Source organism: Daktulosphaira vitifoliae, unplaced genomic scaffold, assembly GCF_025091365.1.
Source record: "Daktulosphaira vitifoliae isolate Bord-2020 unplaced genomic scaffold, ASM2509136v1 Scaffold_4, whole genome shotgun sequence".
NCBI lineage: Eukaryota > Metazoa > Arthropoda > Insecta > Hemiptera > Phylloxeridae > Daktulosphaira > Daktulosphaira vitifoliae.
Window position 1 is genome coordinate 4,158,853 of NW_026099575.1, and position 18,598 is coordinate 4,177,450.

Genomic DNA, 18,598 nt, shown 5'->3' on the forward strand with positions numbered 1-18,598 from the left:
ACACATTTTTTCACCGTCCAATAGAATTTTGATTAAGATGTTTAAGATGATAATCGATGAAAAAATGGAAAAGAAACTAACGAGATAACGTGCACACACGCTCTCGTTGGCAAAATCTCCTAAGAGTGACAAAGAGGTACTATTCCTAATATGCATTTGCTATCAGCGTTCATCTGGTATAATAAAGTTATTATCGCGCATTGTTTCCTTTTAGGCAGAGGATCTGTTCAAACAGAAGAAGGTCCGGGGACCATTAATCAACGAAAACGGTACCGTCTTGCTGTACAATCTGCATTTCAGCCTCATTAACTTTCATTATATCATATACATATACACTAACAGCTAGTGAAGATACCACGGTTGTTGTAGTGTCTACATCCTATGACTACAGCGACGGTTTGTATGTATGTCAAGACAACGCACACCCAAGTCCCTACAGACAATGGATTTAACCCTTAAAACATCCCTTGGAACGCTCACTAGAGCACGTGTATATACATATACATTAAATATTAAATACTTCTGTGTGTTTCCGCGTAATATTCTATTATCTCTTCCATCTGGTGTTTGAATATGCCCGGCCAGACTTTCTCTCGACTCATTTACCTCTTTCGGTCATTAATTCACTCATAACTGACTACAGTAAGTTCTTTTGTTTCTAAAACTTGCTTATTCCGATTTCCCTACACACGAGGCCTAAAACCAACATCTAAGGTATAAAAAATTAATACGTACATTAATAGTGTCAAGTAAATAAGATAGTATAAAAATAATAGTTACCTTTTAAATTAATTATATACATTCGGAAAATCAACTCTTTTGCATGTCAAATGTTAATTATTCGGTTTTACAATGTTGACCATCATAAAATTGAGACAAATGAAATCGAAGTTTGTGGTGTTTAGCCATATCACGGAGAACTATAAACCCAAAAATCAGCTCAACTAATAGCATAAAATACATAATACCTTGAACGGCCATTTCAACGGGCGAAGAGTTCAAAACAAAAAATAATGTTTGTAAAGGAAGCTGCAAGATTAACGAAAACATCCAAAAAGCAGCCAAATCCGGAATCTAGATATATAATAAAACATAATTATCTAAATAACTTATTATGTACTTAATTATATAAAGAATTATTTTTGATAACAATAATAAGAAAATTGTAAATAATAAAGTTTTATAAATGAGCTTTGTTATTTAGTTACAAACTCGTAATTTTTTTTTAATATGTTAAACGACATCGATATATATTAAATAGATTATCTTTTTATGTCATAAGGGTGAAATTTCCAATGAAATTATTTCTCTAGATAATAAGATAAATATTATCAATTATAAGGAATGCTAATCAAACTTGTGTTCTACTCAATACTTTTCATTTGTAAAGCGATAAATAAATCGTCACCTCCAAAAAAAAGGGTCGTATCTACATATTTTTAAATTTTCTGATTATCACATACTCTGTAAGAACACATTTTTTCTACATTCTCATAAAACATTTCGTTCTTTTTACCCATTGCATCAGAAATCATAATACAAAATAAAATATTACATAGAAAGATATATCGTTTAAAACTTTAAATAACTCTCCTGAACAATTGTAAAAATGTTAGTTTTTTGTAAAATATATTACACTTTATTAAACTAAAATAATATAAATTCTAAAATCACAAATATGATAGAATCACATAATTTTTCATTACGAAAATTTACCTTTTCTTTTAAATTTCCGTGTACACCCAAATAAAGTCTAGCGCACTCCAACAAAAAAATTAAAATTAACGATACCATGAGAATTGTTTGAATCAACATGTTTAAACATTCAAGCTGAAAAAAGTAATCACTATTAAAAATATCTATTATATTAGATGTAACGAAAATACATATGGCTGTTGTATAAAATTTATTATTTGTTTAATCAGTTGGTATTATTTTGATGTACATAATTAATTATATTATATGCTTTTATCTGTTACATGTGATAGTAAAATGTTTATGTGTGCCTTTTATTGTAATCAGTCTTGCCAAGCTATCTTAACCAGACACGTACGTTTTTATACTATAGTTTGTGTATTTAAAAATAAAATTGTTGATATCATTTATTTATTAGAATATTGCGATGAACCTTAATTAAATACAACGTCGCGTAAATCAAAACTACATTGGTCACTTCCCATTTTTACCTTTGTTAATAATTTGTTTTATTCGAAACGTGTTTTTTGTAAAACACAATGTCCGAAGCCAACACGGATAATATGATTATTAACGAAATACATACAGAGTATCGGGCACGAGTTTTAAAGCTCTTCTATTCTGACGGGTGAGTCTAGAACAATGGTTTAAAAAAGTAGAATCTCAAATTGAAACCGCAACTATAAAGCGACTCGACATTTTACCATATCGTTGCAGCAAAAGAGGGTGAAATTTCAAAACAAGTAAGCAATATAATTATTACTCCGCCAACCGCATTCTACAATTAAATCCTAATCAATTTTTAATGGTCGATTTTTTTTTTCTGAATCCAAGTATGTCAGTTGAAAAAACTTATCTTAAGACATCAATTTAGGCGTTCGAAAACCAATTCTGTTACTTTGTGAAATGCGAAAACCGGTTAACTTTCGGTCAAAGTTTAGAAATACTTCGGCTATAAATGCACCGAACCAAATCAAAACCATTTTATCTACGAGCAATGACTCTTAGCAATCTAAACACTAAGGTGGACAAAATAAGTGAATTCGTAAAAGTGATTTTAAATGTTACGAATAATCTTCTCCGAATATTCTCCTAAAAATAGTAGCAGAATTTCTAAACACAAAAATCGCTCACTTAACACAATTTATATTGGTACCATTTAAAATTCGGCACTCTGGCGACTAAGTGCGACGAAGTTCCAGTACTGTCAACGGGTGAAGTATTGCGTTAGTATTGGCAACTAACCATTGGCTAACCCATATTAACCTAGTACTGCCCGATATCTTGTGAAAAAATTTCACCAAAGCGTTATGCTGTTCTCTTTCAACTATTCAAATATGCTTAACGCTGTTAAATATAGTAATTAAGTATCACGTGACGTAGTCTGTTATCAATCGCTCATAAAAATTTGATATCGTATAGCGCATAGTAAAATACTGATTTTTTCATGCGATTGATTTCAACTAAACGATTAACTACACTTACTATCTTCTATGTTCTAACTATACAGTAATATGAAATACTATTATAATTTATTTAAATGCGACTTCACGCTAGTATATATCCGGTACATTTGCGTACTGGAGTAAGTGTGATACAGATTGTGTAAGTTTTATTCATTAACAATATCATAGTTTAGATTATTTAAGAATTCGTCGTTTATTTTCGTTTAAATACCCAACCAATATAAATTTCAATAGATCAATTCAACATGAAACTTGAATAAATAACATTAAAAAAAATCCATAACTTTTAAATTAACTATTTAATTTATTTTGTAATTGTGTCAAATAAATTATTTCATCGTTTAATATGAAAGAATCGCACTTATTTTAATATTCCAGTCGAGCTTAGAGATATTCTGAAAATAGAAGTAATTAAGCCATTCGGACTTTACGAAATTTTAATTATGCCATATAGTCTACGCAACGTCGCATAATCATTTCAACGATTTATTAATAAAATCTTAAGCGATTTAGATTTTCGTGATCTTAATTGGATGATATTCTTGTCTCCAATAAGTCGGAGTCCGAACATCTTGAACACTAAAAATTTAATTTATAATTCTACAAGACCATAATATTACTATCATGAATCGTTTTTCGGGTATATAATTTTAGTTATGGGTGTTAAACCAAATCCAGAAAAATTATGGTTATTAAAAACTATCCTAGACCAACAGCAGTTGAACAATTACGCCGTTTTTTAATACAACGCTCGTTTCAATAAACTGCTAATATATGCGTTAAAAAAAAGAAAAATTGTAACCGAGACAAACTAGACAATTAGATTTTATTATAAATTCAATTATATTCAATGCATTCAGTAAGAATGTTGTGGCCATTATGTTTATCGCACATAAAAATAATTTTTTCTCAACATTAATAAATTATAACGATTTAGCTATTTCTCAAAATAAAGATAACGAACTAGCAAAGTGATTAAAATCCAATATCATTAAAAACATTAAAATTTAAGAAAATTACTGTGCCAATGTAATACATTTACCAAATATTATAACATGTTAGATCGTAATTCATAGGGAGTTTTATCAACAAGTATTCAATAAGTTACATAGACTATCTCATTCTGAGATTTGTGCTGCTATTGACTTAGAACGTCAATGATTTGTTTGGCCACCATTTAAAAAATATTGTAATAAATAAACTAGATCATACATAGCATGTCAGAAAAAAAAATACAGACACATGATAAGCACAGACAGTAATTTTCCATTACTTATCGCACGATTCTCTCACATTAATATTGACTTAATTGGCCCACTTGTGATGTCAATAGGTTATACTTATTGTTTAACAATAGCTGACCGTTTTTCTCGTTGGCTGGACGCTTTTCCATTACCAGACATAAAAACTGAAAACTATGTAAACAATTTTGGCGGTTAATTGCACGTCATTGCGTTCCTCTTTATTTCATCTGACCTAGACAAGCATACATACCCCTAATATTTGATATTTTTCTTTACTATTAGGCGTATACAGATCAGTTTACATACATGACAGTTTACCACTTTGCTGAAAATAGGTTTGTTGAGAAGAAAAAATCCTTAAATACTTTTAGGCTGTAGAGCAGTGTTAAACTGTAACTATATTCAGACTTTTGCCTGTAGTAACTATCTATGGTTCCACACTTACACTCCCAGATAATTTTTTGCATTCCTCTAAGGAGATAGATCCAATCACATTCGTTGGTCAACAAAAAAATTTTATGAATGACTCACGCCCAGTCTTAAAAGAAAATTTTTATTCATTTAAAGTTAAAAATTTCATACATGATTTTTGAGAAAAAAAAGAATATTAAGATCAATAGAATCTCCACGCGATAATCCTTTAAAAAAATAATCATAGATTGGCAAATATTTAAAGCTTGAAATTGATAAAAATACATTTAATGTATTAATAGACAAAGTCTAACCATCTTTTTCAATTAATCTATAAAAAGAGGGAGGCGAAAATGTAATCTCATTCAACAGCCCCGGCATTCAACATTTAGCACCAAGTATAACTACAGAGCAGAAAATTCCTTATTTTAGACGAGTACGTTTTGTTAAAAAATTGCCACGACTTTCTCGCTAGGAAGGGATTGCTGAGACGGCTATGGAAAAACTATTGTATGTTTAATCAGTTTGTGATATTTGCGATTGTAAAACGTTTATCTAAACTTGTTATATTTTATTGTAGTCAGTCGTGTCGAGCTATCTTTACCCGACATATTAGTTAGTGTATTTAAATATTAAATTGTTGATATTATTAGTATACTACTAATAATATCAACATTATTTATGTTAAACTGATTATACTAACCAGAAATATCCCTTGGTAGGAGGGACCAATATTATTTTACAAATAATATAAACATAAAGAACTATATAAATAATAAGTATATTTTATGTTTGTGTTATCGTATAAATTATAAAATTAAGTTCAATCAACACTTCCAATTCGCTCAACGATATTATAACAACTTTTTTATCAGCTGCAAAAGAGACCAAAACAAATTACTATACCAGTATTATCAAAATGAATAAATATTTTTTGTAAAATATAATTAGTTAAAAATTTAAATCACCTTACACAATTTTCTACTATAAAAATACTCAAGAGGTGATCTGGACCCGAGAACCCCCTGCTCAAAATTGGTTGCAACACTGATGTTATTTATTTATTATGAAATTTTGTTAGATCTTAATTAAATACATCATTGCATTAACTAAAATCTCAATACAATTTTTTGCTTAAATAATGTTTATTATTTTATTTCAGTGACAAAAGTATTAAAAAAAACAGTATAAATACCTTCAACCAGATCAAAGACACAAATGTACACAGCCAAAATGGAAAATAGATGACGTTAAAATACAAGGACATCTGTAACGGAAGACTTGAAACTATTTCTGTAACTGAAATTAAAAGTAAATATATGAACAGTGAAAATGTTTTATGTGCCAAATGAAAAAGTATATAATTCTTGATAAATGTTTTATGTATATCTTCAATTACGTATATTTTTAATTTAATAATACAATAATAATAGTTATAAAGTATATATTTGATATTTTATATACATATTTACAATTATTTTTCGCATAACAATTAATGCTTAATAATAATTATTTTAAACCGAGAATTTTCAAGTATCTGATAGTCAGTCTTGCCCGTTTATGCTTACGAAATTTTAATTCTCATTATAGTGTTATTAATATTTACAGAGGTATATTTTCATATTTAATGACAATATCAAAAAAAATTGTAATTAGTTATGTAAAATGACCACCCTAGAAATGTTCACTAAACTTTTTTATAATCTAAACAACGCGGTCATAATTAATACAATTAATTCTATATTACAAAAGTTGAATATTTAATATTTTATTAATCATAAGTAATTTAATATGTTAACTTATTTTTGTATCCACTATAAAGTTTATATATCAATTTTTTTACATTGTATAATAAAAATTGATCACTTGTGGTTAATATTATATAAAATTAAAACTATACTAAAAATACTATTCATTTAGTGTTGATAATGGTAACATTGTTCCCAAAATACGAATCCGCAATTTTTTAGTCGTTTAATATTCAAAGTTGTGTTATAAATTAATATTACACGATCTAAGTACGTTACTTTTTTCTTTTTACATAAATAAATAGAAGTGAATTAAGAGAATTTACTTCAAGATAATCATGGAATATTTGAATAAAACTAGTATTTACATAAAGGTAAACACTGAGGTATATTTTTATTTTTTTAAGTAACTTACCAAATGTAGGCCCAATATGTTGATCGGGAGAAATAGGTGGAAAAATCCTATCAGTAATACTCATTACAGTATGTCGCCAAATATCAGTAGACATCTTAATTATAACGTTATTAATATATTAACCAAAAGCCAATGATTATTCAATTTTTACTCTTAACACAAAAATTACAAACTTTACATTAATCTATTTTAGCTATTAAATTTCCCTAGCCACAATATAAGATAATTTTTTTCAAATTTCAAGCTCAAAAAATTCAATTATAACTTATGTTATGGTTAGGGTTTCCATGACATTTTTTATGGTTATTTTATTTTTGGTTCCATGGATATTGTCTACTAAATATTTATTATGTCATGTAACGGTTATATTCATTATCTAAATCGGCTCTTTTCTTTATCATTAAATTCGAGTAAATTTATATAGAAGTTAATTCGATTTTAATCTTAATTATTTTATGGAATTTCTTAGTATTGAACTATTTTATTATGTAATAAGATTCTGATACTAGAATGTACTTTAAACTGATTTATTACTATTAATATATTGTTTTTATATGCGTAATCTTTATCATTGATTTTGATTACTTAAATTGATGGTAGTTTTAATATAAAAATGCAACAAGTCATTATTTTTTTTGCTTTCTTATTCATGATTGTTATAACGATATCAGCCAAAAGGACTACCAAAAACTTAAAGCCAGACTGGGCTAAGAAAGATATTCGCGATTACACTGAAGCTGATTTAGAACGTTTATTAGACCAATGGGAGGTAATTTGTGGTAATCTTAATTAATTATTAGAATATACTTTTTAATTAAAGTAATAAAGATATATATATATATATATATATATATTAAATGTATGTTAAAACGTTTTTTATTGTATCACATTAATTGGACCTCATTCAATCCTGCAAATTATTTTAGGAGGACGAGGAGCCTTTAGAACCAGATGAATTACCAGAACATTTAAGACCTTCTCCTAAAATTGATCCTACTTTGGTAATTTTGATTTAAATACTTTATAAAACAAAAAACTTCTAGATTTTTTGTTTATAAATATTATTTTCTATAATAAAGTAATAGTAGAATTATTTAACAAACTAACTTTTACTCTCTTATTACTGATTCTTTGATCATATAAATATTTAATTAGTAAAACATATTTGTTACTTTATTTAAATGCATTTCATTTAAATTAGAACCTATTATTTAAAAAAATTTAAATGTTTAAAAAAAGTAGATATAAATTTATCATTCTTACTATTTAAGAAAATTATACATAACTATTTTAAATAGCTTTATCTATTTTTGTAAATTTATTTAAAAGTTAATCATTTGTTAAATGAGTTAAATGTAAAATTTGTATGTTTTTGTTGAAATTTACTAAACTTATAAGTAATATAAAAATTAAAAACTTACTTAAAAATAATTATATAATACTATAGATAGGTGATGATCCTGATACTATATTAAAACTATCAAAAAAGGGCAAGACCTTAATGACCTTTGTGAAAGTGCATCCAAAGTATAATAAAGAGGAGTCAGATAAAATCACTAGACTTTGGCAGTCTAGTTTATGGAATAATCATATACAAGCTGAAAGGTTTGAATAATTTTTACTTAAAATAAATTTAACAAATAACTTAAAGTAAATAGATGTTTTAAATAAATAAATTGCAAACATTGTTGCTTTTTCTTAGTTTAAATTAACAAAAATTAAATAGGCAAATTTAATTATAATTACAATCATATTGTATCATATAAATAGAAATTAACAATATGTACAAAAACGTAATATGTTCATTAAATCTTGTTAAGAAAAAAATTTAAGATAGCCATAGAGTAAATAATAAGAAATAATTGGCTAGCAATATTTCTTCCTTATATTTTGTGGTTAAATTTCAAGAGTATTTCGCAATTTTTTTATGAACTTTAGCTGTGCTTGATTGAGCGCTTATAATGGGAGTAAAAAATATAGTAATATTATTGTTGCAACATAAATTTTATTACTTATCATATAATCTGTATTCGTTACTGCATAAATATTACACTTCTAAGTTAATTTAAAAACAACTATTTAGTTGTTTTTAATTTTTGGTTATCTTATTATTAAGGAAATATTGTATAAGAATATATTAAAAAAGTACTTGAATCATTTAATTGTACTTAAAAATTTGCATTATGTAAAAAAAAAGGCTTACTATTTTTCTGTGGTACAATTATTTAATGAATTATTTTTTAAAATCTTGATAAACCTATAATTCATTGTTGTTTGCAATTATCAGCATTAATTCAAGAATAGTTATTTTTTATGGATAAAATCCAATATGACTAATACATAAAGTGTGAAGATTGTGATCAACACTAAATACTGCAAATTAAATACAATGACATTAAAATGTTTACAAATTTCAATGCTTAAAAAATTTAATCACAAAATATTAAAGAAAGATTTTACTGCCCAATTATTTCTTATAATCTACTCTATAATATGGCAATTTTAATTTTTTTTTTTTATATAACTAGTATTTGTGATAGCCCTAACCTTTAACAAGTTTAAAAAAAGAATGTAATGCAAAATATTCAGTTACATACATTTTTTTTCAAATATATAAATAGATGCTTTATTGTAATGCTATCTATAAACATACATAATTATGGATAAAATATATAAAAATAATATAACTTATCTTAAGGATATAAATTTTTCAAATTAGATATTCAATTAAGTAATCTTAAATAGTAAATTTATATCAATACTAATACCCCCACATATTCAAAAAAAATTTCTTGATATTCTCATTTTTATTTAACCAATATGTTCTTTAGGTTTATGGTTGATGAGAATAGAGCAATATTTATGTATAAAGATGGATCACAGGCTTGGGACGCAAAAGATTTTTTAGTTCAACAAGAAGACTGTGTTGATGTTACAATAGAAAATCAAATATTTCAAGGTCCTGCTAATGGATTTGTTGTAAGTATTAGTATATTTAAATTGATTTTATAGCCTTTTTAGGCCAATTTAAGATCTTTAAAATAGATCTCTTAACAATCTACAATCTAGATAATGATTTGTGTGAAAGAAAAAGGATTGACAACTTCAATTGATGAGTGTAATCAAACAAAATATTGAATACTTTATAACTTAACTCTATTAGGCATATCTAATTTGATTAAAATCAAAATTTCTGTGGATTTTAAAAATGGTGATGGATGACTTCCTTCCATACCACCTAGAGTTAATACCATAAATCATATAAATTCTTTCTACTTTTTACTCTAACTAATACAATAATTGCTCATCAAAATATTTGGATTATAAATTTAAAAAACAATAAAGCTAATATGCTGTTTATTTCAGTTTAACAATAGATTTCATCATTACCAATTAATTTACTCATAGCGACTTTTTATTAAGTATTCTAAAATCATAATTTTAATAGAAATTAAGATATTTAATTGATCAAATCTAGGAATGAGTTGGGTATTCTCATTTTAAGTAAAGTAATGCCAATGTCACCTTAAAACCCTTAATTAGTGAAAAAAAAATTAAAATTTATATATTAAAAAATAATAATACAAATGAGAGATTATTACAATGGACCATTCAAATAAAAAGCTATTCTCTCATCCGACAAATATAGCCGCTTTAGCCATATCAAACCATAATAGTGTAAATAACCATTTCATTTTCAACTAGACCCCATTATCCTTTATAGTACTAACTTAAATTAATTAGATATTTAAAATAATTATTTGTAATTACACAAAAACAATATGATATATTAAATCATAAATATTGATTATAATAAAAAATAATAATTTTTTTTTCAGATGAAAGGAAACGTTGATAAAGTGGAATTATAACTTTCAAAATCTACTTTTAATTTAATTTATCATTATTAAAATTCTATTTTGTTTACATTTTTTTTTTTTACTAAAAAATGTTTGAATACTTTTATATATTTGTTATTGGATTTTTAGACATAGCAGGTCTAGGTTTAATTATGTCTAGTTTAGGTGTTCGTCTCAGGCAGTTTGGGGCTTCCCACTTTCAAGTAAATTCACTAGAATCTTTATTTTCAGGACTGCAAATAATGACAAGTCCTATAGTAGGAACACTTAGTGATCGTTACGGTCGAAAACAAATTCTTACATTATCAATGTTAATAAATGTAATATGTTATTTTTTGATGGGTTATTGTTACACATTTTTATCATTATCTGTAGTTCGGCTAGTATTAGGTGGTTTGAGTCACACAATAATGCTAGGAAGGTCATTAGTCGGGGATAATATTCCTAAAGAGCATTTAATTAGTGTTCACGGAAAAATGAATGGTTTTTTCTCCTTAGCAATGATGATCTCCCCAATTATTGGAGGAAGTTTATCAGAAAAACCAAATGGATTTTTCTATGTAACCTGTCTTACTAGTTTATTATGTATTTTGAATTTGAGTGTTATTATTTTATGTGTGCCCAATAAAAAAATTAAAAACGGTAATGCCAAAAAAGGTATCTTCAGTCAATTAAAAGAACTAAATTTTACTGTTTATTGGCCAATATTATTTATGAAATTTACATGTATGGCATTATTTTTAACCTTAATGATATCATTCAGTATGGTTCTAAGTGAAAATTATAAACTTAGTCCATCTCAAATTGGATATACTATTGCTTTTAGTAGTTCAGTTGGTGTAGGCACTGGATTTTTTTCAGCAAAATTAGCATCTATATTTAAATCGTATAGTATTTTCAATAAATGTTGTTTCAGTTTTTTGTTAATATCATTTGGACATTTAGGCTTATCATTCCAACCAAATCTATTATATTACTTAATTTTCACAATTCCAGTAGGTATAGGAGGGACTCTATCTGATGTGTTTTTAAATCAATTATTATATGAACAAAGTAATGAAAATAATCGAGGATCAATGGAAGGTGCTATGGCCAGCATTTCTGCCATATCACGCTGTATTACTCCAATGGTAATAGGTATTACTATGGATAAATATGGAGCTCAAGGTGTTTACTTATTAGCATCATTAACTGCTATGTCTAATGCTGTAATAGTTCAAATATTTAACGGTAAAAGAAATAAAAAATACAAAAAAAAACTTTAAAAAATTGTTTTGGTTAAGTTTTAATTTTTAATGTTATCTACTTATTTTAAATATATTTTTATAGTATTTAGTTTATTTTTCATTTTTTTTTATTTTATACAATTTAAGTTAAAATAGTATTATGTTAATTAATATTATGTCAATTAACCTATTTGCCAAAAAATACTTTTTACTGGTTATTTTTCTAAATAAATGGATATCAAAATTTTTTTATTTCCATTTTACACAGAAATGACAATTATTTCTTATGTCTATTATATGGTTATATTAATAAGATTTTTTAAGAAAAAAAAAATTTTGAAAATTCTTTTGTATTTTAATGTAATCTGCTTATTTTATATTAAATATGTTTAGTACTATTTTGTGATGTTAATTAACAATGATTTTTATGTTTATTAACTAGTTTTATTTATAAATATGATATTCTAGATCTCTTGAGTATTTATAAATATGATGGTTTTTTTTTTTTTTTTGTACTAAAGTATAATACTATAACCTTTGTTTAATTGATTTATCATAATTTATTTTCAATTGCACATTTGCTCAATATTTTCTGTTAAAATTTGAAAAATGTTTAAAGCTCTAATAATATGGTTAATTTCGTAATTAATTTACATTACCACATAATAAAAAATATTTGTTTTATTTCAAATGTTTATAATAATAATTTTAAATATTGAGAAAACATGTATGTACACGTTCAATTAAATTTTAAAAGTACTTAAACTGAATTTGATGAAAATGCTGAAATATTTGTTGATACCGATGGTGGGCTTTGCTTGATAATAACTACAAATATAACAAAAAATCTTGAAGAACTAACTTTATAAGTTCGAATAAGAAACACTTCAATCCAAATCTGTAGATAGTGTTTAATTCTTAGAAATTGGTTCATAATTACAAAAATAACATTCAACTCCTATTTCCTTAATTATATCCTGATAAGTAATTTTTAGATTCAAAAGTATAATATATAAATAAATATTTATTATAGCAATTAAATATGGTATAAATTTGATATTTAATAATTTTGTACTGTAATTTTTACAGAGAAACTGAAAAAAATATGAAGTAATATATTTTGTTAATTCTATGACAAACATTAATAAAAATTAAAGGGCATGATGCAATACTTTATAAACATTTTTTTTTTTCACTTATAAATAAATACACTATTCTACAAGGAACTATCATCAGAAACAAAAAATCAACTTTCCACAATGCTTTTTAATTTGAAATGAGACTTTTTCTATGACTTCTAAGTTTTTATATTATTACTGATTTTGATTTTTAATATGTTAAAAATAATTATTGTAAAATGTCATTTATACCCTATATTTTTTAGTCCTTTAAATTTGTTTTTTTGAAGTTAATATTAAAAATAAATAAATTTATTAGCATAACTGTTAGCTCATCTCCAAGTTTGAAATTGACATCATTAATTACAAAATTTTATTAGAATTAAGTAATGGTATTAAGAATAATATGCTGTCAGGAAATTTTATAATTTCTATTTACAGTAAATTTATCAGAAAAGTTCAATATTTTTATTATAATTGATCAATTAGATTGATATCATAGTAATCATTTCTAAGTAACTTTTGGTGTTTAAAAAGATTGAAATTATTCAGAACTTAATTAATTTTAATTATTTACTTTAATTAAAAAAACACTCAAAAAGTTTTCGTAACATTTTTAAAAGTTAAGTTGAACAAGTTTATCTTGTTTGCAAAAATTGATTATTTGAATCCCCCTCTGTGGGCAGGTCAAACATCAAATAAAATTTATATCAAATGAAAGGGAAATATCTAAGGTATCAATATAAAAAAAAATTATATTCATTTTTCATTGCATTACCAAGGGCGTTATATGTCGTTGTAGTGCAATTTATTTTTAAATTAACAATGAACTTTAAAATATGATAAAACCTTAATTTTCATTAATTGTCGCCCTAAAATATATCAAATTGAGAGTTTCGACATTCAAGAAATATATTAATAAATTAATTAATTAATATCTATTACAATTTATTTTGCTATTTTTTATGACTAAATATATTTAACAATAAATATATTTTTTTAACAATTGGTTTTTATAGCTTTAAACTGATAATTAGTAGTCGTCTTAATTTATATTATTCGAATTCAATCGTCAGTTCTACGATTACTAAATAAAACTTGCGTACTTCACATCAAAATTTATCATCTCAACATTAATTTGAAAAGATGATCAAAAACTGGAAAGATATTTTGATAGGTTTAATTCAGCTATGCCTTCTATTTTGTTATTCATTTTGCATTATTCTAGTCGTTTTATATAAACTCTATCAATACCTCATTGCAAAGTATGAACGTCGTGTAATTGAATCGTTCAGAATGGAAACATTGAAACAAACACACAATATGGTTATATTAAACACCGAAATGGAATTAGACACTACGGTAAAAAAAGTGATGATTACATTACCAAGAGAGCGGCAAAATCTAATTGAACAAGATAGACTTAAAATAGACTCCTTAGATAATTTTAAGCCACAAAAGAAGTGCATTACAAAAAAGCAACCTTTGAAAATGCAGTCAAGATCTTTTATCATTGTAGCGGAAGGGATTTGTTTGTTTGTCAGTGGTAAGAACGGTACATTGATAAACCTGAAGTGTTATGTCCAAAAAATGTAAAAATTCGTATATTAGACGGAACAAAAAAATGCGGATCTTATAAATATGGACAGTTATATTTTGAAAAAAATTTATTTATACGTTCAGTTGTTTTGAAACTGAAACGCAAATATTCATTAAAAAATGTAGAAATAATTCCGTGAAACATATTTTAATATTTTGCTGTAATAAAATTATTCCAAATTTCATTTTTAATATTCGGAAACTTAATTTAAAATAATTTCTAATGACATTTGATGTCAAAATTATAAATAATATTACCAAATTATTTCTTCATATTATTTTGATAAGTAAGATTATATAAAATCTAAAATTTCTTTAAAGTTACAAATATTTAATAGACATTTTTAACTATGGTAATTGTTTATAAACTTTTTTTTAATTACACATATTATTATACTTATATTTTCGTGTATTTATTTAACTGAAGTAAAATGATTATGGGCAACTATGACAAAGCAAACAGCTTTATGTTAATTTTATTTGCAAAAATTTTTAAATTTTTATTTTTATTAGATATTTATACCTTATAAATACAAATGTTTGCAACATTTTTAAATAGTATATGATTTTATTTTGATATTTGCTATTAGGTTATGTGTCGTACGGGGCAGCTGACCGTAGGACGACATATTGTGCACCGCACTAGAATGCCGTTTTACCTTAAGCCTGTTTAATTCGCTATTATTGAAGCGGGAATGGATCACCTGTGGGATGACGGCTAACTGTAAATCCAATGAGTAACAAGAGTAGACAATAATTAAATAACAAATAATCATATATATTAGAAGTCCTTCAAAGACAACCTTAAATATAGGTAACTATAGGGGTAACGGGGGGCCTTAAATACTAATAGCCGGCGAATCTGCTTAAAACATAATAGTTAAACAAATAATAATAATTAAAAAATAATATAAAACTCAGCTGAATAGATGAAGTTGTTGATAGTCATGAGTGGACTGTATGAGATCTTGTGGTAATGGTGTCAAACTTCTGAGTATCACGAGTCAGAGTGTAGTTTCAGGCACGTAATGGCAGATGTGAATAGACTGCGGAAAAAAGACTACGGCAATGAAGTTATTTAGTGGTGGTCAGGGCCCAGTCACTGGTGGGGTGCAAGGGCCCGAGAACTTTGAGCACAAGGGTGTAACAACAAATAATAAAAACTATGGCGTACAAAGGCCGAACAATTTACTATTCAAGCGAAGGTGCTTGCTACAAAAAAACAACAACATATAAAAAAATTGACTGACTGACTTACGACAATGAACAATGGATGACAGTTGACACGGAAGTCATCGATTTTCTGTGATGAGTTGACAAGCGGGTGAGTAAAGCAATGACGTTAGAAATCAGCGATTTACTATAATCATCGGTGTTTGTGACAACTGGTCCACTAGATCTTTGCTAAAGGCGTTCTCTACCAAACAGTATTTGACTAAGAAAGGCTCATAAGTTAATGGATATTTTTTCCATTTCACGAAATGTACTTTTAAATTTATAGTACTTCCAATTTTTGTAAAGTTTTACGTTTTTGAACTGTATAATTTATTAAAATGTAAATATCAAGTTATTATCATTTATTATATAAAATTATAGTTTAAAATATGTAACTTTACTCCATTTCAATTTAATAGCTATTATTGGCCTATTTACTAATTGCACATGACTTTATATAGAATTTTACCGATTCATAATTTGTTTTTAATAAAGAATGTTTAATTAAATTGACACATACCACTCAACAAATACAGTAAAGCTTAATATTTAAGAAATATTATGTATATATTTCACCATAATTGTTAGATATACGTGTACCAAATTATATCTTAAATCATGTAAATTTTGATAAGTAAGATAATATAAAAACTAAAATTTCTATAAGTTACAAATATTTAATATATATGTTTAATTATGATAATTGTTTATAAACTTTTTTTAAATTACACATATTATACTTATATTTTCGTGTATTAATTGAAGTAAGATGATTATGAGCAGCGATGACTTGCATATAGTTTAATAGTTTGATGTTAATTTGTTTTACAAAAATTCTTAAAAATATTTAAAATCTACAATTAGATTAATTTTCAATGCCTCTTTTTTAACATTATTACTAATTAAAAAAACGAGTATTAAAATTTAAAAATTTATTTTTAATATGTTAAAATAATCCATTCAAAATGTCATGTTTAACCTTTTTTTTGGTCCTTTAAAGTTGATTTTTATGAATATTTATGATTTGAAAATGTTGAACTTTTAATATTTTTATTGGTTTAACTTGCAAGTTTGAAATTGTAATATTCTCTTCTAGAATATTCACAAAACTCAATACCTCTTTTACATCTCAGACAACAGAAAAGAATACACTAACACTATTACACATTTAATTTTTGGCTATTTGTCATTCTTAGCGTCTATAAGGCACCACAACTAAAAAAGAAAAATAATTATAATTCTATATATCTTTTGCGTTGATTGGAATGCGGACTGATGACTGAATATGTCTATAAAAGTAGAACACATATGTTGATATCACCCTAGTTTTCGCTATTCATCTTGACAGAAGGCCAATACTGTATGCACATTACCTGGGAACAAAAAAAAAGCAATTTCGCATAAAGTTCTTTCCACCGACTAAAAATACACGACGTTTATCGTCACCAACTTAAATGAAATCGAACGTTTTCGTCAACATAACAATTATGTTGTATAGTTACTATACAATACGCGTTTTCCTGACAAATCATTCGCCAAAAGTCGTTGACCGAGTTCTCCATCGGCCCTTGTGTGACTGTGTACGCGTTCGGCTTCAGCAAACTTTATAAGCGACACACAAGACAATAAATGAATTTATATAATAACTTTGAACTTAAAAACATCTCTTCTCTGTAAAGAACTTTTAAAGACAATAAGTGTATTGACAAACAGACAAAAGTTTGCAAGTTCATTTTTATCGTTTTTACATTTTCTATCATTGCGTAAGTGTAATGTAATAATTATAAAAGTTGTTTTATTATATATATACGTATGATTACACGCATTATAATTATTTAATTCGATGTCATAATATTTTTACTACAGCATATACAGAGTGTTCAATAAGTAAGGAAACCGATAAATTGTTACAAACAAGGTGAACATTAGAAACTCGTTTTCTTATTTACTAAACACTCTATATATTTTAATATATATAAGCTAGTTAAGTACGTAAATACGTTAAATACGTACGTTGTCATTTAACAAAATTAAGTTCAACACACTCTTCTAAAGTATAAGGGATGATTAAAATAATGATTAATAATTGATTAATAAAAATATATATGAAATTAAAAATACCAAAATAAATTTTCTTAAAATAATTATTATTTTAAGAAACATTCAAGTGACTAGTGTTAAAAGAATCACCATGTAATTTAATAGGCTCAGAATTTAGAGCTCAAAGTGTTGTGTTTGACTCCATTTAAAATTGTCTTTTTTAGCATTTCGGCAAAAAATGTCTCTCAACTGATTGTTGAACATACTTGCACAATGTTCAGCAATATATAGTGTAACTATTCTTAAATGTAACATGCGTTATTATATTGATATATGGAACAAACAAAATAGTTAAAGTTAGACAGTTTTTCTATGCTACTTTCTCACTTTATGCCTCCATAGTATTTACTATATGATTAAATTTGTAAGTAAGTCTTATTAAAAAACAACCTTTTAAGAAACGTTGACACTAAAACATCAAAATTATGTTAAATAGTATGACAGAAAAACGCATATTTCAATAAATTCTAATAATCTCTTGCAAATTACATAATTCAGTTT

At 25.7% G+C, this 18,598-nt stretch overlaps 2 protein-coding genes across 4 annotated transcripts in view; one reads left to right on the forward strand and one right to left on the reverse strand.

The window, feature by feature from the left end:
* Nucleotides 1–7,311, reverse strand: part of LOC126905432 (transmembrane protein 17B-like) — a 53,934-nt gene extending 46,623 nt beyond the window's left edge. The window contains exons 1-6 of one of the 2 annotated variants that reach the window (XM_050685112.1): nt 6,980–7,311; nt 6,012–6,115; nt 1,717–1,830; nt 781–1,074; nt 521–709; nt 134–433 (exon numbers count right to left, since the gene is read on the reverse strand). In XM_050685112.1, the coding sequence (XP_050541069.1) occupies nt 838–1,074; nt 1,717–1,830; nt 6,012–6,115; nt 6,980–7,073 (549 nt within the window). In that variant the 5' untranslated portion in view covers nt 7,074–7,311 and the 3' untranslated portion in view covers nt 134–433; nt 521–709; nt 781–837. Of the gene's footprint in view, nt 1–133; nt 434–520; nt 710–780; nt 1,075–1,716; nt 1,831–6,011; nt 6,116–6,979 lie in introns of those variants that run through there. The other variant, XM_050685111.1, reaches the window with a different exon arrangement.
* Nucleotides 7,312–7,406: 95 nt separating this feature from the next.
* Nucleotides 7,407–18,598, forward strand: part of LOC126905430 (LDLR chaperone boca) — a 29,684-nt gene continuing 18,492 nt past the window's right edge. The window contains exons 1-5 of one of the 2 annotated variants that reach the window (XM_050685107.1): nt 7,410–7,748; nt 7,906–7,980; nt 8,427–8,584; nt 9,811–9,958; nt 10,819–10,945. In XM_050685107.1, coding sequence (XP_050541064.1) covers nt 7,593–7,748; nt 7,906–7,980; nt 8,427–8,584; nt 9,811–9,958; nt 10,819–10,851 — 570 coding nt within the window. In that variant the 5' untranslated portion in view covers nt 7,410–7,592 and the 3' untranslated portion in view covers nt 10,852–10,945. Of the gene's footprint in view, nt 7,749–7,905; nt 7,981–8,426; nt 8,585–9,810; nt 9,959–10,818; nt 10,946–18,598 lie in introns of those variants that run through there. The other variant, XM_050685108.1, reaches the window with a different exon arrangement.